Source organism: Oryctolagus cuniculus, chromosome 7 (assembly GCF_051225735.1).
Source record: "Oryctolagus cuniculus isolate XC-2025 breed Fujian yellow rabbit chromosome 7, ASM5122573v1, whole genome shotgun sequence".
NCBI classification, from domain to species: domain Eukaryota; kingdom Metazoa; phylum Chordata; class Mammalia; order Lagomorpha; family Leporidae; genus Oryctolagus; species Oryctolagus cuniculus.
Window position 1 is genome coordinate 4,962,503 of NC_142873.1, and position 27,274 is coordinate 4,989,776.

The window sequence follows — 27,274 nt, forward strand, 5'->3', positions numbered from 1 at the left end:
TGGTTCTTGGGCCTTTGAGTCTCCGACTTGCACATGACAGGTCAAGGGGCTTTGCAGGCTGCATAAGGACGTGACTCCATTTCTCACAATCAATCGCTTTCCCTTGTATGTTTGCCTCCCAGTCCTCTGTCCCCTCTCCTCTCTCCCCTCCCCCTCCTCCTCCTCTTCCCTCTCTTCCCCCTCTAACCCTAACCCTCCCCCCTCCCTTTCCGCCTCCACCCTCTCCTCCTCCCTCTCTCCTTGGTTCTATTTCTCTGGAAAAACCTAATACAGAATGGTATCAAACAAAGTTCTGGGCATATAATGTGAATTTAGTAAGTGAGAATTTAATGGTGAGGGACTAAATGAAAGAATAGCTTTTCAATGAAAAAAAAATTAGGGATCAAATCTTTTTTTAAAAAAATTTATTTATTTGAAAGGCAGAGTTACAGAGAGGCAGAGGCAGAGAGAGAGGTCTTCCATCTGCTGGTTCACTCCCCAGATGGCCACAATGTCCAGAGCTGGGCGGATCTGAAGCCAGGAGCCAGGATCCTCTTCCTGGTCTCCCACGCTTGCTGCAGGGGCCCACGGACTTGGGCCATCTTCTACTGCTTTCCCAGGCCACAGCAGAGAGCTGGAGCAGCCAGGACTGGAACCAGTGCCCATATGGGATGCTAGCTCTGAAGGTGGTGCCTTTACCCGCTATGCCACAGTGCCGGCCCCGAGATCAGATCACTTCGGTGAGGGTGAGGTTAGGCCTCTCATTTTGTGTCTGTCTAGTGTGGATTCGAGTATGTAGTAGGTTTTCATTGAATGTGGATGGTGAGATGAGTGAGGAGGAGCAACAAATGCTTTTATGTGGCCGCTTGCATTTCCAATGCATGTCCTTTTATAATGATTTGAAAGCCCAGGCAGTGGGGTGTATCGTTCATGTTGTGTGAGAAGGAAGCTGGAGTCCCCAAGGGCCCCCCTTCTGTGGTGCTGTCTTATGGCTGACGGGCAAGTGGTCGCTGCAGAAGCACAGGTCCTCGGGCCAGCAGACACCGTGGGGGAGAAGCTGCATCTGGGTAATTGCACTGATTACTGATGCTGCCAGCATTGCTTTTGCTTAATAATCCACTTTTAATTTTACCCGTGGCAGTTCTCAGTTCCCACAACACAGCAATAATTAAATCTGTGTTCAGATGGTTGTAAATGCACCCAGAGGTCTTAAACTGTGGGTGAATTATACTCATTTAAGTCAGAGCGTGATGCCAGTGCTCAGCCAGCTCCGGAGTAGTCGCTACGGAAGGTCCCTTAGGTGCCACGATATCCCCTTAGCTTCCCTTCCAGATCCCAGGCACACGCGGGACAAGATTGAGGCGGCAGGTTGTTAATTTGGATGCTACAACAGCTGCTGCTCGGCTGCTGGAGCCCTGGGGCCTGGGTTTCCTTGGTGCCTTGTCTCCACCAGGGCCAGGGAATGCCGCTGCTGCCGCTGCCGCTGCTGTCTGACATTCCAGAAGTCTGTTTTGTCTTTAATGTAAACAAGTGAAGAATAAAGGGGGCAGGGCGTGAGGCCCAGGGCGAGAGCTAAGAAAAGTGCCCTACCCCCTGGTCTCCCAGGACCCCTTCTGCAGCAGCTGTCACCGGGCTGCTCGCTGGCTGGCTGTGTCTGACACAGCCCCAGGGTGGTGAAGACGGCTGCAGAGAGATGGAAGAGGAGTGAGGCTTTGGTTGCTTTCTTTCCAGGGCTGGGTTTCTGCCCCGTCTTTAAAGCACTCACTTTTTGGCCTGGGCCCAGGGAGGCCAGCAAACAGGAACCCTGCACCACCCTGGCCCTGCTCCTACTCCGGCTGCTGTTTTGTGTCCCCTGACTTGCTAATGATGTTCCTGCTACCTTTCCCGCTTGCACAGTTGCTCTTGTCCTGAGACCCAGCCAGCGTGAGTTCCCCCAGGCCGGCTCCTGAAAGCTCCCCTCCACTCCAGCAGGGGCAAGAGCTGGGTTCTGGCCCTCGTCCCGCTCTGCTACCTGGTTATCTGTGTCCCTCCTGACTGTGTGTGCACTGAGCTGGATGGAAGATTCCCTCTTGACCCTCCTCTTGGGCGGAGGTTGTGCACTGGGGGTTGTTTTGAAAGGAGAGCAAGGGGGGAAATATTTTCGCAGGTGACCATGTCTCACAAGCAGGTGGTCATGGGAGCTGTCATCACGGGGCTGGTGGTGAATTAGCTGGCTGTGAGGGGCACTTGCAAAGCCAAGGCTCACAAGTTGGGCTTGCCAAATATTTTCTGCCTGTACCCATAGATGGCACTAGAGCCTTGGAGATCTGGCTACCACCAGGCACGCCAGGGTTGAGGGATCCAGGAGGGAAGGGGGGCAGGAGGCAGACAGTGAGGCGCTGTCATGTGGCTGATGGAGAACGCACAGGCACAGGTAGCACCAGTCCCAGCGATGCGTGGCGGTAGAGGCTACCACCCATGGGCGGCCCTTGTCTGACAGCACGAATGAGGGTGAGATGAAGAACTCGGAGTGGGAGCTAGGGATGGAAGAGCTAGAGGAGACGCTGGAGAGAGGAGGAGGGTGTGTAACAAGAGTGGGAGAAAGGACTGGGGACACGGGTGGGGAGAGGGCTGCTAGAGATGGGAACAGCCTACCCAGAGCGGTGGAGCAGAGGTGAGTGAGGAGAGCAGGCCCAGGGAAGAGGCAGCCCCATCACTCAGAAGGGTCCGCTCCATGACCTCCCACGACTCGCAAGACTCACATCAGTCCTTCAGGATCTTTTATTAATGTATAGAAAATGTGTTTAAAAAAGGAACTATACAGAGGCTAAAAGCAACCAGGACTAAAAATACTAGTTAACAATGGTTAACAAGCAGAGATTGAGAGGATGGGTGAGCTGGCTTTTCCTCCTCTGCATTTGTATTTTTGTTTTAGTTCATCAACGTGCGCATCGCCTGAGGAGTGCAGACTCCGTCTCCTTCTCTTTTCTTCCCTCCAGTCTTCAGCACAAGTCATACTTTCTCAAGCACACTGTAGCTGCAAAGTCAGTAGATTGGTCTCTGTTATTTTTACCTGGACAAGCTGTTAAAGGTTAAAATGACAAACTCAAATTCAGAGGCAATGGGGGACTTGGGGGTGTGATGTTTTGGGGGATGATCTAGAGACCACCAGGATGGGTTTCAGCTGCCCGGAGCCCCAGGTAGCGGCTCCCTCCAAGTCGTGGTGCCTTTGTTAGGGTACCTGAGAATTCCCAGGAACCTCGACAGTAGCTGAGGTTGGAGAAATTGGGTATATGGTGTGTTATGTTTGGATAACGGGAAAGAAGAACGATGTGTCAAGAACAGACTCAAGAAAATTCTGCACCTTGAGTCTGTGAGGCCATGGGGTGACCCTAGCCTCAGGGTGCCAGTGGTTTGGTACAGGACTACTTGGTGGGTTGATATTTTTGCAAGAACCATTGTGTGTAGTGCACCTACCGCATAGGTGTCACTGCTGCTCAAGCTGTCCTTACGCTGTAGAGGACCATGCAAAGCAGTGATTCTCTTTTGGGAAGATCCATTTCTTTTTACATTGTCATTGTTCAGTGTGGGTAAAGGGGTTCATTTCTGGAATTTGAGCCTGGCAGCTAAAAATACCAAACACTGATCTTCTCCACTCCCCCAAGAAGCAAAGAGATTTGAGTGTGGCCAACTGTCCTCTGAGTCCCCTTCACCCACCAGGGACGGGGGGCAGGTAGTGCGTGAGGAAAAGAAACCAGGGAATAAATAAAATTCCTGTCCTGCCTTCTTTTAGCCTCATTCCTCAACAGTTTGCGCTGGTGTGCCCCTGGGAGTCTGGGAGGAGGCCTTCCAAGTCCATATACAACCTGCTGGTTTGAGCTTACACATTCATGGTGTGCTTGCCTTTGCTGCAACTGTACTGGGTTGATGACGTTCACCAGACAACCCCATTCTCCCCAAATTCAGTAGTAACAGAGGTGCTCTGGAGAGTGTACCGTACTTATTCTGTGGCTCCTCCCTCCCTACCCCCGGCTGCACCACCTGTTCCCGTTTGAGAAGAATGACTCTGGAATATCTACTCTCGATGCTGGGAGACAGAGAGATGAGCTGCGATGTCCTCGTAAGAGTGGAGTGGAGGAAATTATGTTTGTGTCCTGGCCCTTAGCTTCCCCTCCAAACCTGCTGTGGACCCTTTCCTCACCTCCCCAATTTTTTAAAGAGTTTCCCAGTGTTTTTTAGTCCCCTGATGGACAGATTGAGGGTCCCTTGGAGTAGATGGCAAAGACCATGCAAAAGAGTGAGAGGAAGTGACAGCAGAGGCCCCCTTAGGGAGAACACTAAAAAAATCCAAGATGGTAGCTAAAACGGAGCTTTAGAGTTGGATTAAGAAGTTCAGGTTATAATAGTACCTGGTAGCTGTGCGTTGTCAGGCACGTTACTTAACCTTCCTGGGCTCCATTCCCTCTTGACAATGATTAAACCTGACTCTAGGTTGTGGTGAGGACCTGATAAAGCCATCTATGAAAAAACCCTTAGCACAGTGTCCATAAGTAGTAGGTGTGCAATAAATACCATTTCTCTTAATCTTCATCAGAGGAGAAACACATTGAAAAGTCTACAGCAGACCTGACCTCAGCTCTCTTACTAACTGGCTGTGTGAACCCCCGGGGAATTTGTCTAACCCATCGTGGCCCCAGTCTTCTTGAGTGTGAAGTGGGAGGATTGCATCTTCTGGTTTACCACGTGGCTGTTACAGGCAGTGTTGTGCATATTACTGGTCAACAACTGGATGTTTTATAGCAGCACCTGCCTTCTCTGGGGACTGCTAACCCAGTGATGGGAAGAAAACAAGAGATCTTATCCATGTACTCACTTCCTGGCTGTGTATCTGGACCCAAACCCTCTCTTGTGGGCCAGGGCTTCCAGGACCCCTGGCGGTGTGGCTTGCTTCCCAGAGAAAGATGCTTACGCTGCTGCTCTGGTGCCCGTGGGACTAAGGAGCCAAGGCCAGTGCCTGCGAGAGGTCCCCCAGGAGGCTGAAAGTGTTAAGTGTTTCTGAACTGGAAACTGAGTATTAGCCCAGCCTCATAGCCTGGACAACAGGGAGCTGTTTTATTAAGTTAACAGAAGAGGCCGAGTTTGGGGAACAAGGGCCGTGTTATTTGGATGTCCTGCAGTTGCCTTATTAAGCTTGGGGAAGGAGGGAGGATTTCCTGAGCGGAGAAAATGCAACACTGTCCAGAGGTTATGAGGTTTGCCAAGGACATTTGGACAATGAAGAGCTGCAGGTGCAATGAAGTCATGATTCAGACAGGGGTGACCTTGAAAAATTAATCAGAAATGCCGCAGATGACAAATCAGGCTTGTGACTGCTGGGGAAGAGAAAGCAAGGCCCAGGGAGGACTGGCGGAGCCAGCAAAGAAAGGCCCTCTGCTTCCTGTGGGTTTGTGTTTTTTTTTAGTTGTTATTGTAAGGACTCTGGGGACTTAGCTTTTCTGCAGATGAAATGGGCCAATGGACAGGTGTTCCGCTGGGAGGAAGGAGGCCAGGACTTGAGGAGCCTGCACACATGGTCTCTGCGTGTTTAGTGCGGGATTATCTGTAGAAGACTTGTGTTTAATCTCCAGTGACCCATCAGGTTCTTCTTTTATTTTCAACTTTTTCTCAGCTGTTTGTTCTGGCCTAAGCAAATCCAATGTGGGATACACTTAGAAAGAACCAGAGTCAATTACCCCACAAATTGGACCCGAATCCACACCAACACATCTTCTTGAAGCATTTTAGAGTTGCTTTCCCTACCTATTTTTGGAAGTTTTCATTTGGTCTGCGAGTTGTCACTTGATCTGATGGTGTCAAAATGTTCCAGTGTTGTCAAGGGAAGCTTTGTGTGTGTGTGTGTGTGTGTGTGTGTGTATAGTTGGGTTATGGACAAAGCAAAGATTCGAGAACTCATTTAGGCAAAGATCTTCAGAAACATGGTCAAAGAGGCTGCAAGCACAACCCAGAAGCCAGCCCTGTGACTCACCTATCCTCAGCGGAGCGGATCCCTCTGTCATTATTCCCCAGATAACCACCCCCCAGGCTGGGTATGCAGCTCCAGGTGTCTGGGTGAGAGAGGCAGACCCTAAAATGTCACAGATCCGCACTAGGTGTCTGGCGTCCCCAGGGTCTTTCTTGCAGCCTTGGCCGGTTTAAGGCAAATACAAACAGATTCACCCACTCCCAGTGGGATTACTGGAATGGAGCTGAAGCTTGAATCTTTCAGAGGTTCCTTATCAAAGTTTTAAGAGTGGACAGTGAAATACAAGCAGAGGTGGAACGTGCCCCTCCCACTTCCTCCTGCTTTGAAGGGAAAGAGATGGAACTGGGAATCCGATTGAACAGGAGTCTGGTGATAAGAAAACAGCAGTAGAAAAGCACACATCCTGGGTAAATTGCTCCACCTTTCCTGAAATTCTGGGTGGAGGTTAAAAAAAATGAGAAAAATGTTCCTGTCCCAGGAGTGTTTGTGAATCTTCACCTAGCCCTCAGCTGGGGCATTGCTGTCCTCAGAGAGAGGACACAGAGGAGCCCAAGGCCCTTTCTCCACAGTCGATTCTACAAGAGCTCTTTGGAAACAGTCCATAAGGACCCTTTGTCCCTGAATCTATAGCTCTGTTCTGGTGTGGGAGTTTACAAGGAAAAATGCCATTAGGATTGTTTGATTTGGCATTGAGTGTACTGGCAAACTTGGTTTTTCAGGTTGGTCTTGAGTTTCCAGTCTGCAAGGGGCTGGATGGCTCCCAGGTGGAGGGACAAAGGATGTTAGGTGGGTGTCTTAGCACTTAATGAGTTGGGGGAGTGGGTAGGTGAGGGGTGGGGTGGATTTAAACATTCATGGAAGTTTGCTCTGCATTTCCTTGCTGCCATTTTGTTGTTGTTCTTTCACAAATCAATCTCTGTACAAATTCGTTGATCCGTTTTCCTGGTTCCTGGTTTGGTACAAGTCCTTCTGGAAGCTCAGAGAACCTGTGGCTCTCAACCTCCAGGGTGTTTCACCCAGAAGGCAGCTGGGTGCAGTGAGCGCCACCTAGTGGTCACACTCAGCACACCCCCTAGCCTGTTAAATCTTTCTAAAGCCCAGAGGTTTCCCCCTCCCTCTTTATACCTGACCACTGCACCTTCCAGAAACAACTGTAGAGCCTAAAATGTTGGAAACTACCTTGGCATGGTGGGTAAACGCAAGAGGAGAGACCTGGCTGTAGGCGATAAGACTGCTGCAGGCATCCTTGGTTGTTTGGTGTGTTGATGGTGGTTGTGATTCACTACACACACTGATGTATCTGCTGTGCAGTTGCCCTCTGGACTGGCCCACCCCATCCCTCTTGAGTCTCTTAGGGAAATGGCCGCGTGCTTAGGGTGGGCACTCTGTGTGTCTTTCTCCCCGGGACCTCCTTTGGGAAAAGTCCAAGAGCTTGGAGGAACAGGGTACGTGGGACTCGGTGAAGAAGCCTCTTAGTTAAGGAGAAGCTAAATAAATAACGTTAAGAGCTTTGAGCCAAGTTGACCATGGTTCTTGGGAAGACAGTGGGACATAGAATCTCTGCAAAATGGTGAGAATTCATGAATAAATCCCTCTACTTAGTAAAAGGAATCTATAAATCTTTTTATAGAGGGTTGGATAAGCTCATTTTTGAAGTCCCTTTCTTCCTTTAAAATTCTTTAAAATGAATCTAAGCAATGCTACTGACACTATTTATAAAAATGTTCCATAGAGTAAAATGGTTCCAATAGAAGACAGGTTTGGTTCTCACTGATCTTTCTTTCACCTGACTTGATGACACATAATCTTTTTCCATCTCAGTTCCCTCGATGAGGTGGGTTGTACTGGCACACCCAGGTCCCTGAGCTCTGCTTTGATTGACAAAATGAGTTTAGCCTTTTCCTTGGCATTATCTTTTCTGCAATGTCTGTGTGTGTGTTTACCTTCTTCCTTCCTTCCTTCCTTCCTTCCTTCCTTCCTTCCTTCCTTCCTTCCTTCTTTCCTTTTTTCCTTTTTTCCTTTTTCCTTTTTCCTTCATAAAACAGAGCTCCTGGTAAAAATATTTGTGCTTTCCCACCAATGCCCATTTCTACTCAGGTTTCCTACCATAGACTACGCTAGCATTATTTGCTATAAAAACTAAAAGGGGAGTTAGAAATAATCTTAGTCCAGCCTCCCAGTCAACAGGTGAGGGCACTGAGGCCTAGACAGGTGAAGCAGCCTGCCTGATGGCAGGGGGCTACCGTGGCACAGGTGGTCCCCACCTCAGCCCCAGATGCCTCATTCAGTGTGCTTCCTGCTGGTCCTTGCTACCCCACTCTCTAGCCAAATCTTACTTGGTTACTCTGTTTCTTCCTAATCATCCTAGCTTTTTGAAGCCACGGTGAATCGAGAAATGAAAATGTCACCCATATTTTCAGCCCCAGATGTGTCAGTAATGGGCATCCCACAGCAGTGGACAAGGCCTTGGAATCTGCAGCAGGGAGAATGTCTTCCTCCTCATGTCATCAGAAGTGTTACCCCTGCCAGAGGGACTGTGTCCTCCTGGTCGTCACAGCATGGGCAGAATGTCCCCACTAGGAAATGGCCAACTCTGAGGCTCACCCAGCCACTTCGTGGCAAAGGTACAACATAGCCCAGCTTGACAATCGTGGACAGCTCTGAAAGCTGAACGGGGCCTTGCGGGACCAAGGAGGAGAGGGAGAAGGCAGCTGCGGAAACTGGGCATGGATTTGGGCGCTGCTGTAGGATGGGTGCAGCCAACATTTGCCTGGAGAAGTTGAAAGTCCACGGCCTCTAGAAGTTTCAGCTCTCTTGGACTTAAAAATCAAGTCACGGTGGTGAAGACAGCACATCTCATCAAGCAGGAGGCAGGGCCAGGCCTCCCCTCCTCACCCCTGGATTTCTGATGTGATTTCCTCTGGCACTTTTCATTTTTCCTCTCAGAGGCAGAATAATAAAGGAAGATGGAGAAAGCCTGCTCGTAATCTCACCTCATTAAAGGGGTCATTCCCGGTCCCCACAGGGCCAAGACAGAAAAATAAAAACAAAGCAGAAACTCCAGTTGCTCCCAGGACTAGCAGTGAGGGGAAAGGCTGGCTGGTCCCTTAACTTCTTCTTTTGACTCTGATTAAACCACCTACACTAAGTGGAGCCTGGCTGGAAATAGGAATAAGGCCTTCAGTTTGCAATTCAGAAAAAAAAAATCCATGACAAATTGGGCCAGAAATAGAGAAAACAGATCTGTGCTTCCCACGGGACCTGCAGTCTGTATGGCAGATGCCCTGATTTCTGGATCTTCTGTCCTCAGTGCCTGACTTAAAAGTGCTAAAAACAAAACCCATCTTCCCCCAACAAAGCTACTGTCTACTCCTCGGAGGGAGGGTGTTATGTCTGTGTACCTGGAGCCAGGAGCATGAGACATCTTGGGAACAGTAGTCAGGCTGGTGGGACAATGGGATCTAAGGTAGGAAGGCATTAGGCAAAGGGTCCACTGGGCTTGGGAAACAGGCCATTACTCATGAAAGGTAACAAGCCAGAAGATTCTTTGGCCCACTACAAAGGCCTCAGGCTGTTGGGACTGGGAGTGGTCGATCTGTTTGCTCTTAAGGGGAGTTGCTGGCCAAGCTCTCTTGCTGCGGCTCTCGGCTGGGTTGGTGTGAGAACCTGGCCATCCAAGGCCAGGATCAGATCTCAAGTACCTGGAAGGTGAAGGGCATCTCAGGAGGAGGGCGGAAAAGAAGTGCCTGCTGGTCACTCTGACAACCTGCACTCTGCCGTTTGCCTTTGAACAATCATTGAACAACACGTCCTCCTTTTCCTCCTTGGTGGGCCAGGAGGGGAAGCTGACGGGTGACTGGGCAGGAGGGAGGATGGAGACCTAGGACCAGGCTCCTGGGCAGCAGAAACCGAGAGCAGGCGGCTGTCGAGGACCCCTGCGACACCCCTGCTTCCTTCAGAGACTGACTATGTTGGGAAGCACGTTCCTACCACCCTCCCCCCGGGTTCATGTTACAGAATACAGACAAATGACAGCAGGGATCTGCTGGGCCTGGCCGCCCACTGCTCAGAACTGCAAGGCCCGCCGTTTCCTCCCTGCCGCGAGATGGTGGTTGTAGGGACGCATCTTCATTTCCACAAAGGGGATGGAGAACTCGTGGCCTTTCCAGTGGTACCAGTTGATCCCCTGGGCGTGAGAAAGATGAGCGTGTTAGATCACCCTTGCCCCTGGTGGAACGCCCGACCTGGGAAAAGAGGAATCCTGGGAGCAGGGAGTCTGTGCTGTGGATCTATCTCCTCTTAGTTGAGGTGGCGCTTTCTGGCCAAGTTCCCAGTGACACTTCTCTTAGACTTGCCTGTGGCCTGGATGTGCACTGAGAACATGTTGGAGTCATTCCCCATGGCCAGCTGTATGTTTCTGGCTTCCAGGAGTTGCGTGGAATAGTATACAGTGGTGAGTGACAAAGTCCCAGCAACGTGGAAAGATTGTGGAGTGTAACTGTGACTGCTCACTCCTGATGGAGCTCATGTGGCTTCTACCTAAAATGACCAACCATTTCCATCTGACCAGGGTGACGGGGTTTCCTTGGGTGCAGGTCTTTGTCACAGCTGGCTAAGTCCCACTTGGTCCAGCTGGTCTCCCAGTTACCCAACCCAGCCCAAGGACGTGTAGCCTCTGGTGGGAAAGACAGTCTGGTTCATGCTGTTCTCCTGACGTCTCCCTGCTGGGGCCCCTCTGAGGATTAGGGTGAGCCTGGGAAGCTGTCCCTGGAATTGGTAAGCTTCTTAGGGGGTCGGCTAGGTGGGGAAATGCAATGCAGCTTGCCTGGCCGTTAAGGGCTTCTCAGGGAGAGCCTAGCTCCTGGGTGTAGCTGTTTCCCTTGCCTGCTGCTCATTCCTGCTCTGCCCTGCCCTTTTTCAAGACTGTAAGTATGGATTCTTAAAAGGGAAATCTAAGGCTGCCATGTGCATTTGGATGACACAGCTGTGGGACCGTGGGTCCAGCAGCTCAGGACCGGGCCGAGCGGTGGCAGAGCGGCACCCACCTGACTGTGCCTGGACTCCCCGTATTTCCCGTTGAGGTTGGTCCGGTGGCAGTTCTTATACCACCAGGCGCCCTTGTACGACATGGCGCAGTTGGTCACTGCGACATCGTTGTCCCGATCCTCTGTGGAGAAAGGGCGTCCCTGGTGATAGCTGAGGGAGTCCCCTGCCAAAAAAAAAAAAAACAACCTCCGTGAGGCGATTCCTGCTGGCACTCGTGTGTCAGGATTTTCTGGACAGTTGACCCACTCTCAGGAAACCTGGCCGTGGCATGAAGTCTCCCCACCTCTCTCTCTCGTCTCCACCCAGGTCGATGGCCCAGCCGTACTGAACCCTCCTTCCGCCTTACGCTTGGTCAGTTACTTCCGTGCTGTTTTCTCTGACCCGCCCCCTAATCCTCTCAATGTCTGCTAAGAACTCTGCCCATGTGGCCCCATCTGACCACCCCTGCCTGTTTTCTCCGGGCTTGTGCTGGCACACAGAACGCTGGTGGAGACAGTGAGGAGCCGTGCTGACTGGGACCATTCTGGGTCTCCACTGTGCAGTTTCTGGCCAGCCTCCTCCAGGCTCACCAGGCCTGATCAGATCACACTGCAAGCCCCGCATTGAACACTCTGTGTGCCGCACATGAAGAGTAGCGTTAGCAAACTCGAGTGCTGCACAGGAAAGAGGAAGACGGAAAAGCATGGCAGGTCAGCGGAGAAGGCTCGTCGACACGGTTGCTGCCTCTGGGCAGGATTTCTGGCTAGGGATGCTGTGCAGGGACTCTCGCTGTGCACCAAATGAAAGTGATCTCAGGAGCTTCCGGTGTTGCTGTGCTAGGAGACACCACAGGTCTGATCCTGCGTCTTCCAAGTCCGTTCCTCCTGGGGCCACTTAATCCTTCCCGTGCCCCCCACTGTGACTCTTAGCTGGTTGAACTCTGTTTTGCAGAGGAGACTGAACCAGGTTCCTTGGGCTTCAGGTTTTGTGTCCATCTAGAGCTGATCCCACCACTCACACTGGTTCTTTCTTATCTGTTTGAGGCGCTGGAAAAGGCAGGAGAGACGGACTGTTCTGTGTGTGAGCACCTCCACCTCTGTGCGCCCTCAGTCATACTCCTGGTCTTCGTGTGAGCAGTTCTCACGTTAGTCCTACTCTCCAGCGATCTTTCTCTGAGGGCCAGTTCCTTGGCTGTGCTGTCTCTCCCCACGTTCCCACTCGCGCGTGCTCGACTGGTCCCTCTGGCGTCCAGAACTTGTCTTCATGACTCTGCAGCGAGCGCTCCCTCCGGCAGTCGCTCTGGTGTTGCCCGCCGCTCTCAGAGGTGCTCCTAGTGCTGGTCTCTCTGTCATTCCCGGATGTGCTCCTAGTGCCGGTCTCTCTGTCACTCCCGGATCTGGCTCCGTTTCCTCTTCTGCCTCATATATGCAGTGCATGCACTAAGTTCTGATTCCTGCTCGCTCAAACCACTGTTCACACCTTTCTCTCAATCTTGGCACACGAGTCAGGACCTCTGTGACCTGTCAGCTGGTCTCTGTTCTCCACGCAGGTACAATTTACCCTGTTTGTGGTTGTCACACTGGCCTTCCTAAAATCCCACTTCCATGATCCCACCGGGACTCAAGCGGCTCCCCACTGCCCACCACGCTCAGACTAAGTTCCTGTGCTCACGCCACAGTAAGACCCCTCCCCAGTCTTCTTTCTGTTCCTTCTGCAAGTCGAGTCTGCCTGGGTCAGCCAGGTTGGCCACAGCTTTCTCCTCCTCCACAGCAAGTTTCCCTTCTGTGATTTCTTTCTTTCTTTTTTCTTTCTTTTTTTTTTTTTTTTGACAGGCAGAGTGGACAGTGAGAGAGAGAGAGAGAGAAAGGTCTTCCTTTGTCATTGGTTCACCCTCCAGTGGCTGCCGGCCGGCGCACCACGCTGATCCGATGACAGGAGCCAGGAGCCAGGTGCTTTTCCTGGTCTCCCATGGGGTGCAGGGCCCAAGCACTTGGGCCATCCTCCACTGCACTCCCGGGCCACAGCAGAGAGCTGGCCTGGAAGAGGGGCGACCGGGACAGACTCCGGCGCCCCGACCGGGACTAGAACCCGGTGTGCCGGCGCCACAGGCAGAGTATTAGCCTAGTGAGCCGCGGCGCCGGCCCCCCTTCTGTGATTTCTGTCCCGGGGGTTTGTTTTCCTTACCTTAGGATCCTAATTAACTGCCTTTGTGAAACCCTCCTCAGCCACCCACATCCCCTCTCTGGGGACACCCCTAACACTGCAAGTCAATACCAGTTACCACCTGGTGAGTCCCTTGCTAATCATTTCTCTCCTTCTCCCCCTCCCCTCCCTCTCTCCCTCCCTTCCCTCCCCCTCCCTCTCTCTCCCTCCCCTCCCCCCCACTCTCTCCCTCCCCCTCCCCCTCCCTCCCTCCCTCTCCCTCTCCCCCTCCCCCCCCCCCCTCCCCCCCCCCTGTGTAGATGTATTGTACCCAATGCTTAGTTCTTTTGGAGGCTACACTTTATGCTTCTGCATCCTCACGACTTGCACTATGACCTTAAGGAGCTTCTGAGGAACCTCTTACTGATCACTTGACTTGGAATTTTCAGTTCTAATAGAAGGAGATTCCTAGTGAGAGACTTGGGTCTCGGAATCCTTGAAAAATGGGGACCAGGAGACGGGGTTGACCTTGGATTGGAGACACTGTAGATGGCTTGTAGGGTCAGTAAAAATGCATAACCTAGCTTTTCTAGACAAGGGCAGGGGATTGGGCCTTTGTCTTTGCTCTAGGAAGAACAACCAGTGCACGGAGCTGCTCGTAGGAGGGGACAGCCCAGCTACGCTCAGGGTCTCATCTTTTGAAGAAGGTGAACTGAATGTTCAAAGTGAGGACTTGGCCCGTAATGCGTCCATGACAACCAGCGAAGCCGCTGGCAGGATCTGCCTCCAGGACTTGACAATAGGGCGCCATCCAGCAGTCTGCTTTCTGTGGGGCTAGGTGGCGGGCAGGGCCCGAGTGAGACAGACAGAGGGTAGGCTTGGGGCAGGATGAAGAGGAGCAGAGAAGGCAGACATGTGAGGAAGTGGAAGTGTTTGCTTGTAGGAGAAATAAGTGTGGGTTTTCAGCGGGCCCAATTCTAATCCTAGGGAGCGAATAGCATCGGGTTGTTTTGAAATGATTTAGTCTGACAGCGTATTTAATACGCTCCATTTCAATGGCTGTTTTATGCCCAAAGTGTGGCAAATTGGATCTTTTGTTGGGGCACTTCAGGCTAGTCTGAGTGCTGATGGGTATGATTTCAAATAAGAACACCAACAAAGGAAAGTGCATCTTCCCTCTGGAGTAACACTGCCTGGATGAGAAGAGAAATAATTGAACAGATGTAGTAATTGGAAGGGCAACACCTTGATACTCTTCTTAACTCCAAGAGGCCTAAAAATCTAGCTAACATTAGGCACTAGCATTTAGCCTAAACTTGGAGCTAATAAAAGGGCCCGTAACTCCATGTACCAAAAAGCAGACTATTTGGCAAAAGAGGTTGTATGACATGTGTTGGAGAGCAGCACACAGGAAACAGATTGGCCAAGCCCAAGAAGTAGACTGCATATGATGTTCCAAAACCACTATTAATGCAACAGGGCCTGCAGGGATAGCTGTTCTGCTTGGTAGAAATGTCATCCAAATCTGGGCAGAAAACCTAACCAGGCTTGCGATCCTCATCCCAAGAACATAAAGAAATGGGGCCAGCGAGGGGCTCTTGGGTGGTGTCCTTGCTCCTCGGCTGGTGGGGGAGTCAGCTGGTAGCGAGGGGCTGCTCCGCGAGTGGGGGCTGTGGCTGTTTTCATAGTCTCCAAGGAGGTTTTCACGGGTGTCTTTGCAGGGGAGAGTTCTACCCAGACAACAGATCAGCTCTGTTCTCTCTGGGTAAGAATACAGATTGATTAAGGGAGACAAGGAAGACAATCCCTTGCTCCCGCATTGCACTTTTTTTTTTTTAAGTTTAAAAGCACTTTCGTTGCATTTATTGCATTTCTGGGGGTCTACTCTGCCGAGCACAGTTACGATGTTCCGGATAAGGGAACCGAAGTCATGCGAAATTGGTTTCAGGTCACTGGAGTGTTTGGGAGGGAGGGCTGGGACCCAAGCAGTGACTCCCACCCAGGCCTTCTCACTGCCAGCAGAGGAGGCACTCCTTGGGTGCTGCTGCTTCCTGTTTCAACTGCGGCCTAGATTGTGGGGGTCCCTGTTCTGCCTCTGGGGTCTGCCTGGGGGACACGGTACCTGCAGTGCCGTTGTAGGCGCCTATGCGGAGTTTGTACAGACTTCGGCTGTCCTCCACGGAGAACTTGTCGTAGTAGGCGAAGGCCGCCTCCTGCCCGTCCCGCATGTCCACGCGCAGCTCGTAGCGGCCCTGGCTTGTGATCCTGTGTAAGTTGTCCAGCCCTGTGGGGGAGAGCAGAGAAGACACTGAGTCTGGCCCCCAGCAGCGTTAGAGATGGGAGAGAAAGTGCACCTGGGACCTTGAAGCTGATGATATGGGGTGGGGGGGGGGGACGTGGAGGGAGCTAAGCAGATCCCTTTTGCCCTCAGCCCTCTTCAGACTGATATCAAACAGACCTGGTCAGACTCCGAATTCCCTCCTGCAAAGAGGCCAGCCCAGGTCCGCTGATGAGGGTTCACCACAGACAGCACAAAGGGCTGTACTCTCCTGGGCCCCGTGGCTGACCCGGGTCTCAGGATTCCTGGCCTTGTCCCCTGCCACCTTCTGTGCCACACTATGGCACTGGAAGGAAATGACAAGAGGCAAAGCATGGGTGTGAGTGGCAGGGGATGTCTGGACATCGTACGGCCGCCTGGGAGCCTGCAGAGGGCGCTGTGTCCTCCTCCTCTCCCAGGGCTCCCAGGGCTCCCAGGCCCAGGTTGGAGGACACTGTTGTTTGCCTGCTGACTCTAGTTCCTTCCATGTAATCTACCTGCTCATATCGCACTTTTGCCTCTCTACAGAGCTTTCTGGCCAGTCCCCCCCTCTCTTTGGCCTCTAAGCTTTCCAAACCTTAGGCTAATCAATTCTTACCTGATGCAAACCCCTTGGAAGTCTAGAATTTCTGTGGAGCCCAGGTCTCCCTTGGTAATGTTTTCTCATGTATATTTTCTTGCCCACTTGACCTGGGACTCTCCAGTTCAGATCTACTTGCCCACTCACTTGCATTGCTGGTGGTGTCTGGGTCCTCTGGCTTCTCTCTGCCTACTGTGCTGGGTTCCTCTGCTGTGCTATGACATCCGGCACCTATCTGAGCATGCCATGAATTTCATGCCAAAGAATTTCAGAGATGGAATTGGGAGGTTGCTTAGGCCATATTCTTTGTTTTGTGGAAGAGGTAACTAAAGCCCAGAGAGACGGAATGATTGGCTGAGGGTCGTCCACATCTTTGGACTTCCCTGTCCTGTTTGGGATTTAAAGCTGCACCTTGCTGGTGAGGGGAGGCTGTTTGTGGCTTGTTGGCCGTAGTCTGCCCTGGACGTGAGCTTCTTGCACAGGTGGGGTGGCTGCTGTGGTGCCACGCGTGATGCCCTCAGTTGGCAGACGGGCCCATCCCCCAGCTGCTGGGAGTGTCCGCTGCTAGTGACTCACAGCTGCCTCTCTGGAAAACCGGCCTTGCCCAGAGCGAGTCATTTCATCCTGGAAGCTGTGCTCTCCCTCACTCATGCCTTGGGGCTCGTCTTCCTCAATGGGCACAACAGGCCCTGCCTCCTCGCCCCAGTGAGACCCCAGTGGGAACCAACCCTGAGGATCTGCACTGCAGAGCTGCCCTAGGGACCAGACTGCCGGGCGTCTTTGCCAAGATCACTTGCTTACAGTGCTCACAGCTCTGCTTCCTCCATCCCTCTTCTCCTGAGGACTTCTCCCAGCAGGGACTCCTGCCTGGCCAACCACTGGGACAAGAACTGGCCCCCATCCCAGTAAATTACTCAAACAGGGATACTATGAATCACTTCCGAAGAACCCAACCTGGGACACACACCACAGGTCACAGTGTTGCCACAACCTGGGTCCTGCAGCCAACCTACACGTCACCAGGCCACGTTTCTGATCAGGATTTCTCACTGGTCACCGTTGCCTGTATCACAAGTCACGACTTTTCCTCCTGACTTTCAACTCTATTATGTGCCTTCACTCAACCTACTCAACCTCACTCCTTCTTTCCTTGCTCTGCACCTCGCGCCTTCCTCTGGTTGAAGTGTTTTTCCCAGCTCCCAGCTGGCATGGGTGAGAAGGACCCTTGCCTTCTCCATTTTCTTGTCCCCTCCCTCCCACAGTTCTGACGTATCCCTCAATGCCTGCCTTCTCCGATCTCCTCCCTCTCTGAACATCCGTGGCCTTCCTGTCAGTAGCTCATGGGTTGGTACACTGTTTCCCTGTGTGGACGGTATCTCTGATTATCTGAGAAATGTTGTAGAAATAAACACCACATAGCTTTGAACATACGGGGAGAAAGGTATTTCCAAAGCCTACCTCAGTCTTTCTTAATAGATGAAGGTGCCACATTAACCCTGATCCTAATCTTAACTCAGCCTCAGTTTGGTTCTAGTACCTTAGGAATTGTTTACCATGCAACATGTTCTAATCTGCATTTTTAACACCACCACCACCACCACCAACAGGCTTCGTGACCCTGTATCTACCTGTCATTTAACAATACTAATGTTGTCTTTCATTGCATTTATCTTTGAGGATTCTTTTTATTGATAGCACGTGATAACTAGTCTTCCATTTTTGGAAATCTTTAAAATGAGATTTATTTATTTAAATAAAAATTCATAGAAAATTTCAATGCACAGTAGTTGATATTTTTCACAAATATGGCAAACATTGTGAAAATGATGCACGCTAGGTTTGGGCCACATGAGTCCTGTGTGTTTATCGGGTTCATGGGTTCACATGTACTGCGCTTGTCTCCCAAGCTGTCTGCAAGCATTTTGAAGGTAAGGGTATTCCCCTCCATTTTTTTTTTACTTTTCTCTCTACACTTGCTCATGGTTGTCTGTCTGTCTGTCTGTCTATCTATATATATGCCTACAATGGCAGACACAGATATGAGTATCTCTTGGATACTCAATAAATTCTTAAATGTTTTATGTATTTATTTGAAAGGCATAGTTACAGAAAAGGAGACAGAGATCTTCCATCTGCTGGTTCACGCCTCAAATGGCTGCAACAGCAGGAGCTGGGCTGATCTGAAGCCAGGAGTTAGGAGTTTGTTCCAGGCCTCCCACATGGGTACAGGGGCCCAAGTACTTGGGCTGTCTTCCACTTTCCCAGGCCATTATCAGGGAGCCAGATTGGAAGTGGAGCAGCTGGGACTTGAACTGGCGCTGATATGGGATGCCTGCACTGTGGGCGGTAGCTTTACCCACTGCACCACAGCACCAGCCCCATACTCAATAAATTCTTATCACTGACTGACAACTACACTTTAGGTACCTACTATTCTCCAAACACTTCAATTGGCAATGACATTAAAAGATGAATATGATGTGGTCCCAGGCCTGAAAGAAACTTCCGTGCTGTAGCCATGGTATAGACAGAAAGTCAAGTGGATAGTGATTTGGAAAACAAAAGAAGGAGTAGTCAATTCTCCCATGAGCAGTGGGTAAGAAAAAATGGTTACGACAGATTTTGTGGAGGAAGAAGTGGTCTGGGTCTTTGAATACATGACAGGTCTTCAGGAAGTACAGAGGAAATGATTATTATGGAAAACACTGCATGTATTTCATTATTTTTTTTTGCACCAAAATATGCTTATCTTTTAATTTCAAGGTAGGGAGACAGTGGGCCGAGTGTTCCTGAGCAGGGGGCATCAGTGGTTCTGCAGCTTTGGAGTCGGTGTTGGTGAGGAGTGGGAGGGAAAGCAGGCGAGACGCTCAGCGGTGGTGCGTGGGCTCCGGAGGCAGACTTCAGAGGGCTTTGTGCCTGAGCGAAGGCGTTTCGGATTCACCAGGTGGTGATGTGGAGTGAATGAGGCGCTTTACAAACGGGGCCAACCTTGCTAGGATTCAGAGTGTGAGTAAAAGACCGTGCTGATGGAAAACCACAGACGTGGCCCTGGCTGTTTGCCTTGCCTCTGCCCCTTATCCACCTCTAGGACAGCACCCCCAAGAGGGAGGTGTGGGGGTGACAAGCTGCTGTCCCAAGTGGCACCGCCATCTGCCGGGCTGGGTGTGCACTCTCCTGCTCTCGCCACTGTGGGTTCTAGTCTATACCTCTCCCCGTGTCAGACCTCTAGGAAATTGCTGGTCAGCCCTAACAGCACTCTGGTTCCCCCAAGTCAGGTCATAACGTTCTCCAGGGCCCTGAGGGGAGTGCCTGGCCTCATCGTCTCCTGGCCTGCAGGCCAGCCTGCCGCCTGGCTTCTGAGCGAGGCCAGCCGCCCTGTTGCGTTTACGCTCCTTCCCCCACCAGGCCACGCGCTCCCTTTGTAGTTGGCTCTTGTCAAGAGCTATCAGCATAAGAGACTATTAATGAGGATGGGAAGAGACAGAGCAAAAGGAAAACACCACAGTCAGATAAAAGCCGATCAATAGTGGAGCCAAACAGAGCAAGAGGCACTGAAAGCAATTCACGAGCTGTCACCTTCTCGGCAGACACAGGGTTTCTGATAGTCCCAGACAGACACAGCAAGCAGGGAGATGGCAAAGCCAGAAAGCACAGCAGGTAAGAGCAGAGGGAGGTGCTACCGAGCCAGAATTCGTCCTCCAGGTTCCCGAAGCCAACGCGGTAATCAGCCCATTTCCGGAAAAAGTCTGTTTGGCCGTTCTGCCTCCTCTGGAATACCTGTAAGGAGACAGAGGAAGGATGAAGAGACGCTGGGGAAAATGCACTGAAGCGAGTCGGGTTCACGGGGCTGGGTGTCAGATCTGCAGTGACAGAGCCGGCCGGACAGGAGCGCGTCCTAACAGAGCTGGGTGTTCACACAGCAGCTTTTGCAGAGCTGCGCAGAGCCCTGCTCCTGGAGTGCACAGGCTGGGGTGTGATGGTGACACTCATTTGCGCCCCTGCAAGGTACAAAGGGTTCAGGAGGCACATTGAGCTCCCAAGCAGTCAGGGGAAATAGGCTTGGCTCTCAGATTAATCTGGTGGAAAACGTTTCTCACCAATAGGACAGGACCAAGTGCAAATCAGCCAGTAACTGTCTCCATCCCATCGCCACCAAAGCAACCGCGCATCAGTCACTGGTTCACTGCTGATTTCATTTAACCTCCAATGCATCAGCCTCGGCTTCAGTCTCCAATTATGCTTTAAGAACGAGGCACAGATATGTCAGACACATAAAAGACAATGTGTCCCAAGAGTAGCTGTTATGAGCTCAGCCACTATTTAACTCTGTTCAGAAACTACTCATTTTGCACCATGAAAAATCCAGTGCGATGCATTAGCTGCGCTGGAGGGGGGTTGCAAGAGAGGAGAGGGGTTGGGCTTCCACCCGCACCGAGTCAGCTCCCGCAGGACTGCTCCCGGGCCAGGCTGCGGGACTCAACCCTCCTCACAGTGGCCTGCGATAGGAGGCGGATGCTTTGTGACGCTGCCATTTTCTTTCACGCTAGCCTGCTCTACCTGGTATGGGAGAAGGGTGGGACGGAAGATGGGTCTCTCTTTTCCTGACCACAGTGCCTCTGGAAGGCTGCAGCAGCTCTGGGGATGGACCAGCGAGGCCGGGGAAGGATGAGGGGACACATGTGACCCTTGTAACTGGAGGTGGCAATCCGAGTTCTGTCCCTTTCCTGCTCCTGCCGTGCAACCCTCGCCAGGAGGACCCTAACGAGAGGCTCACCTCCTCCTGCACTGCTTTATTCCAGATGCAGCCGTCAGCAGACAAGGTCCCCGAGCCTGTCTGAACTGCTGCTTTCGCCTCAGCCACCCTTCCTCACTAATGCTTAATTAATGCACTAATGCATCAATGCAGGGGTAGGCAGGGAGACAGCCATCCTGGGGCCCTTTGTTGGGCCAAGCTGTCGCAGCCTTGATGTGCTTATTCCACTCTTTGCCTGGCCAACCCCTGCTTGGTCTGCTGGAGAGGGCCCTGAGGGCATTGAAGAGCCCCCAAATTGATGTGGAGGGGCGGGGGCAAGGAGGGCCAAAGGATGGTGAGGTTTGGGCTGACAGCTGCTGAGTGGGGCGGGCTAGAACCCTCGGGATGCAAGGAGAGGAGCTGCGTGTGCTTACGATCCAGCCGCCGCCGTCCGTGGTCATGTCGCAGAACACCTGCAGCTTCTGGTTCAGCTCCCCGTTGAGGAAGATGGTGTACACCCCACTCAGGGTGTCTCCATTCATCAAGTGCTGGGCACAGTCTTGAGGGTGAGGGAACATTCGGCCCCCTGCACAAGAAGAGAGGCCATTTCCAGAAAGTCAGCCTTCCCCCGACTCTGCGTCAGAGCCCCTTGGGTCAGTGGTGTTTTAGAGGCCCTGGTAGACCTCATCAAGAGCTGTCCGAAATCCTCACAGGGTCTCAACCCGTGTGGGCACAGGGACTCTGCATCGCCCCGCTTCCCCCTCCCCACCTGATGTGGGACCAACCACACAGTATCTAGTTTAATGGGGGCGAGGACCAAAGAGCTGGGATCATGGTCTGGCTCCTCCACTCACTCATTTGATCGACTTTGGGCAAACTGCCTGTCTTCCTTGGGCCTCGACTCTCTTATCAGTAAAATGGGGCTAATGAAAATCTCTTCCTCATGGGCCAAAGATGTACGAATGCAGTTAGTGGCTGGTTTACCAAGGCTGTGATTACAGAGGCAAAGGCCCAAATAGAGCACAGAGGGCCCGCCTTTCGGAAGGAGGTGAACATCTACTCAAGTGTTCCGTCGTCCTCACTGCGGCCATTAAGAATTGCCCAAGCAAGCTCGGCGGGACCCAGAAGACGGATATCCGTTTCTTGTGCAAAATAATCTCCCAATTGCACCAAACAACCAAATGGCTGTTTTACAGTTCAGTTTAAGTTTAAGGAGAGGACAAGGGAAGTAAATTGCCAGCTCATCTTTCAGAGAGAACAGCCCAATTTGTAAAACAATATCTAATAGCTGAAAGAGATGCTTAAATCATGTGTCTTGAAGAGCTTAGCTTCAGGGCAACCTTTAAAGCTTAGCAGGCAAGCCAACAAGCAGAGAGCCTGCCCGCAGTTCTCTGAATGCTGGAGCTGACGGGGCAAGCCCAAGGCAGGGCATGCGGGTGAGGGATGGTGGTTTGGGAGCTCTGTAACCGTAACGATCTTCTGGGTCGATGAAGAGCTTGTACAGTTGATAGGGTTCCCACTGGAGAAGGACTTCTCCTGCTGGTTGCTACAGTGTCCCCTAGTGGCAGAATCGGTGCACTACAGCTGTGACGTTAGGTTACCCGGGTCTGGATGAGTGAGGACGGCATGATGCCGCATCCGGAGGGAGCAACCCCACTAAAAGCCCTGCTCCCTTAAGACCCCATCCCAGATCGTCAAGGAGCATCCTGTGTTAGGAAGAGGCTGTTGGGGTTGGGTAGACTTCAGGCAAGGCCCCCCTGGAGATGAGTTAACTCCTCCTAGCACAAAGACTGCACCAACAAGAGAGCTCCCAGCGGAGGTAGCTTAGCACCACCGACACTGCCTTCTTCAGGAATGGTCACACCAGGGCATAACAAGGTATTTCTAGAGAACAGTGCACTTGTAAAAACCTCATTTGATAAAGATAGATGTAGATGAAGAGAGACTTCCGTGTTTCTACTGGCTGGTTCACTCCCAGATGCCCCCGGTGGAAGAGACTAGACCAGGCCAAAGCTCGGAGCTGGGGGCACAACCCAGATCTCCCACGTGGGTGGCAGAAGCTCAACTGCTTGAGCCATAACTGCAGTCTTCCGGGGTGCACGTTAGCAGGAGCCAGAGCCCGGAGGCACACCCAGGCACTCCATTGTGGAGTGTGGGCATCCCAAACAGCACCTGAACTGCTAGGCTAAATGCCTGTCCCACAAAGCGTATTTTTATTTTCATTAAGTTCTTGCAAGAAGTTTGAGAGGGCAGTAGGTGAGTACAGATCGAAGACTTTGTCCTGCAGAGAGGAAGCTGCACTCAGAGAGACCGTATGACCTACTCAAGTCCCTTTAGCTCAAACATTCAGACCTCGGGCAGGGGCTTTTTGCACTGTCCCTAAACAGGCAATCCAGTGTGTGCCACAAACCAGAGCTCCACATCTGTGTGCAACAGAGGGTTAATTAACCTGGGCATTTTTCTTAGAAGAATACAAACGTCTGGAGGTGAAAGTTACCTCGAAATTCTTTGCTCAAATTACATGTGTTTACCCTGCTACCCCAGCTGATCTCCTTCATAGCTGCAGGAAATCTGTGAACTTCCATCTCCAGAATGTTCTGGAACACGCTGAAGTTCCAGATCCCACCTATTCCTGGTGTTATGGTTACGATCCAGGCGACAGGTGCGCATGGCCTCTGTGCCCGCTCCCCGTTGCTGCTCTTGTTTCCTGACTTCCTGGCTACGCTTGACCTTGTGTCTGGAGCCGTCAGCCCTTCTGCCTTCCTGTCTCCCTTCTCACTGCTTGATTCCTCATTTTAGAAAATCGGCACAGAATGTTCTTGGGCGTCAGCTCACTCTTACCTTATGCGCTAATAGTCCTTTCTTCTGAAGAAAATGCTTTTATGAAATCAACTCCATTTCTTAAAGGAACCAGAGCTCCAAATTTCTAATACTCAATGTGCCCTCCCCCAAGCATCTCCATCCAAACCTCAAAACAACCACCTTATACAAATAGCCACATAAAGCCAAAGCAAATTCAGTATAAGTAGTGTCCTATACATGTTATTCATGTTGATAACAGATTAGATATTATTTATGTTATATGTGCTTTTAAAGGGCTCGAATGCATCAGTTGCTTTAAAGCCAGACCTTCCACAAATATAGCCAACTGAGCTGATTTTCCTGGAGAACAAGGGTTTTAAATACCCAAATGACTATTGTATATTCATTTCTTTTTTAAGTCAGAAAGCGGAAATAAGAGCAACTTTAGAAAAGTGTTGTCTAAGGGGTGCCAAAAGGTTGGGTGGGATGAAGATCCTAGACGGTGCCCTGGGAGAGCAGGGACCATGGTTTCTTTCTTGCAGGCCCCCGGCAGTGGCGTTGGTGGAGGCACTCATCAGAGGTGCAGGAGGCTGATGCACTCCTGCTGGGTGCACTTGTCTTGCTCAAGACAAACGGCAAGGCCATCTGGTTCTTGATAGCCGCTGCTTACTACACCTTAGCCTCTGGCATTAACGGAAAGAAGTCCCAAGCATTTGTGCAGATTCTCAGGTGTAGCCACCTAGGATTTTTACTTCCTGTGAATTTGAGGACAATAAATCATTGATCATGAAACGATTCCTTTCCAAGCCATGCTGGCTCCCGACACTGCCAGGGTTTTCCTTGGATCCACTCTCAATCTGGAGAATCTAATTACAATTTAGATTCTTGGGTTCTGTGGCAGAGCTGCTAACTCTGAATACCAGGGGTCCTGGGAATTGGTGTCTTACTAACGCTCCTTGAATGAGTCTAAGACGGGCTGGATTTGAAGTCTACTGCTGGGTACACTTTCCTCTTCCTCTCAGAGGGGCCAAGAGGTGGAAATGAAAAACTGGGTGGTACCCTAAAGGGGTCCTATTGTCTTCTTTCTTGGGTTGAGTGGATATATAGACTGGATGTCTGTCTCTGTCTACCATTCTCCTTTCTCTCTCCATTCTCTTTTCCAGTAGGGACATCTAGAGTAGTGTAGTCCAAGTTTTAGGTTGAGTGGGAGGAGGAGGAGAGGGGATGGGAGACTATTTAACCTGAGTTTAAACTCTTTGTTCCAGTTTAGCATCATGTTCAGTTTTGGAGGTTATTGGACTTTGCCTTAATTTTAATAAGTAAAAACTCATGGGTTCCTTTTCTCCTGTGTTCAGTGTAGGTACAGGGACTTCAAACATTTTGGGAATTTGTTACAACAGATCATCAGGCACTCCTAGCTCTATGGATGTCACATTATTTAATATCATCAGAGACTTACCTTTAACTCTCACTTAGATCATCCCAGTAATTCTCCCCAAGACAGAAATTTTAGGACCAAAGGCAAAAGCAGAAGGGTTTCCTTCCCTCTGGGGGAAGTAACTGATGCCTGGCCAGACGGAAAAGTGTTTTGTTTTCAGCTAACACAGGCCAGGGTGATCACCAAGTTAAGAGGAAAGCGATGCCAGTGATCAGCCTGCTGACGGTCTCCTGGTTAAGTGTTTATCGTGTAATTGGGAGATCAACAACGGGAGCAGGGCGCTCACCAGAACTGCTCAGAAATTGGTTTGTGTTGAGCATCAGAGGATGAACGCTGAGTGGAGCAGAACGAGCTACGTGATCCACAGCTCAATCAGGCGGGAGCAGCGGAGGACGCGCTCCGGCCCTGCCTTTCACTTGTTCTGTGCCCTTGGATGCAGTCTTTAAAATGGTCAGACTTGGGGCCAGCACTGTGGTGCAGTGGGCTACACTGCCTCCTGCAGGGCCAGCGCTCCTTATGGGCTCCTTTCTGATGGCTGGGAAAGCAATGAAAGATGGCCCAGGTACTTGGGCCCCTGCTACCCACATGGAGGACCTGGTAGAGCTCCAGCTCTACCTTCTGTCTGGCACAGCCCTGGCTGTTGCGATCTGGGGAGTGAACCACAAGATGGAAGATTTCTGTCTCTTCTCCCCTCTCTCTGTTGTGCTGCCTTTTAAATAAATAAATCTTTTGACAAAGAAAAAGAAAAAGAGGTCAGATGTAATAGCCCTAGAGAGGGCCTGGCCACTGTCCACTCTCAGGACCTGAGCATCAGGCCTGAAGTCATGGTGTCAGCATTTCTCCCTGGGAACAGCCTAAGCCAGGTCTGCAAATGCAGAGCCAAGTGTGGTCTTCCACACAGCCTACGGGCCCCTCTGCTTACCAGCACTGATTTCTGTGGTTGGCTTCAACCGCTTGTCCTTGTTAGCAGTTTTGGCCCATGTTTGCAAAGTAGCTGGCTAGACTGTATGTGTGTTGGGGGAGGCCATCTGAGTCCACTGGCAGAGTAAGATTACCTGTCCAGCTGTGGTTGGTTTTCAGATGTACCTACCGCCTTAGCCTCCTTCACAGCATCTCACAACTCATTTACCTGTTTATTCTCCTGTTTATTCATTCAACACACATACAGGGAATGCTTGGTGGATTCTAACTACTGGCCTAAGAGACGGGAATACAAAGAGGCCAAAGACACAGTCCCTTCTTTCAGGCTGTCCACTCTTTAAGAGAAACAGACGAAACTTACGTTCTACGTGCTCTGGAAAGAGATCAATGCGAGGTGGATGGGTAGCATGGACGTGCCAGGGCTAGGAAAGGTGGGGTGCAGGAGTTAGTTGCAAATCGGTGGAGAAGGGTGTTCCGGGCCTGTGCAAAAGCAGTGGCCCGTTTGCAAAACTGAAGGTGTAGCCGGAGCCAGGGCAAGAGCGTTGCGTGGGAGAGGGAGAGTCCTGAGGAGCTAAGGGAGGGCTGCATCACACCGCGGAAGAGCCAGGCCTCCTGATGAGGACAGGAGGGTGAAGAGTCCACTGACGGATGTGAGGCTCGCTGGGTGTGAAGAACTGATTAGCTGGGGGTGAAACTAGAGAGGGGACCCCGTTCAGGAGTTAGTAGTGGAAACCCAGGAGACTTTAAGGGGGTCCTGGGAGCAAAGAACCCACTGATCCCACTGAAGAGGCGCGTCTGTTCTGCCAGCCACCGGCTGCTGCCTAAGGGCAAGCACAGTGCCCTTCTAAGCCTTCCCTTCAAACATCAGCTCCCGGCATCCAGCGGTCAGACCGGTGTCCTGACATGGTTGCCTTTTAGTCCTGGGATTCTGTTCTATCAGAGACCCAACTTCACAGCAGATTAAGTGGATCAGCTGGCTGTTCCAGCCTGGTCTCCCGGGCGGCTCTTGATTCAGTGTGGCAAAAGGAGGGTGGGTCATGGTGAAGTCTCCACTCATCGCCCTGCCGCCACGCTGGCCTCACCTGCTTCATTCTGCGTACTTGAACCAGGGTAACCTTCCTAAAACGCTGCTGCGGTTTTACACGCAAGCTCCCACCTGCCAGAAAACATCCAGTGGCTCTTTCATTGCCTTCAGGATGAGACTCCGAATCCTGGCCAGGGCCCACCACGCCCTGCGTGTCTGACTCTGTCTTGCACCCCTTCCCTTCTCTGGAGAATTACAGTGGGCCAAAATTGGTGCAGGGACAAACCAAGAACTTGGACAAATAATTTGAACA

General features: G+C 51.4%; 1 protein-coding gene across 2 annotated transcripts in view; it reads right to left on the reverse strand.

Annotated features, from left to right (window-relative positions):
- Positions 1-2,725: 2,725 nt before the first annotated feature.
- Positions 2,726-27,274, reverse strand: part of TNR (tenascin R) — a 435,083-nt gene continuing 410,534 nt past the window's right edge. For both annotated transcript variants that reach the window (XM_070077163.2, XM_070077161.2), the window contains 5 exons: positions 21,211-21,362; positions 19,725-19,821; positions 15,270-15,431; positions 11,026-11,189; positions 2,726-10,166 (listed from right to left, as the gene is read on the reverse strand). In XM_070077163.2, the coding sequence (XP_069933264.2) occupies positions 10,047-10,166; positions 11,026-11,189; positions 15,270-15,431; positions 19,725-19,821; positions 21,211-21,362 (695 nt within the window). In that variant the 3' untranslated portion in view covers positions 2,726-10,046. The remainder of the gene's footprint in view (positions 10,167-11,025; positions 11,190-15,269; positions 15,432-19,724; positions 19,822-21,210; positions 21,363-27,274) is intronic.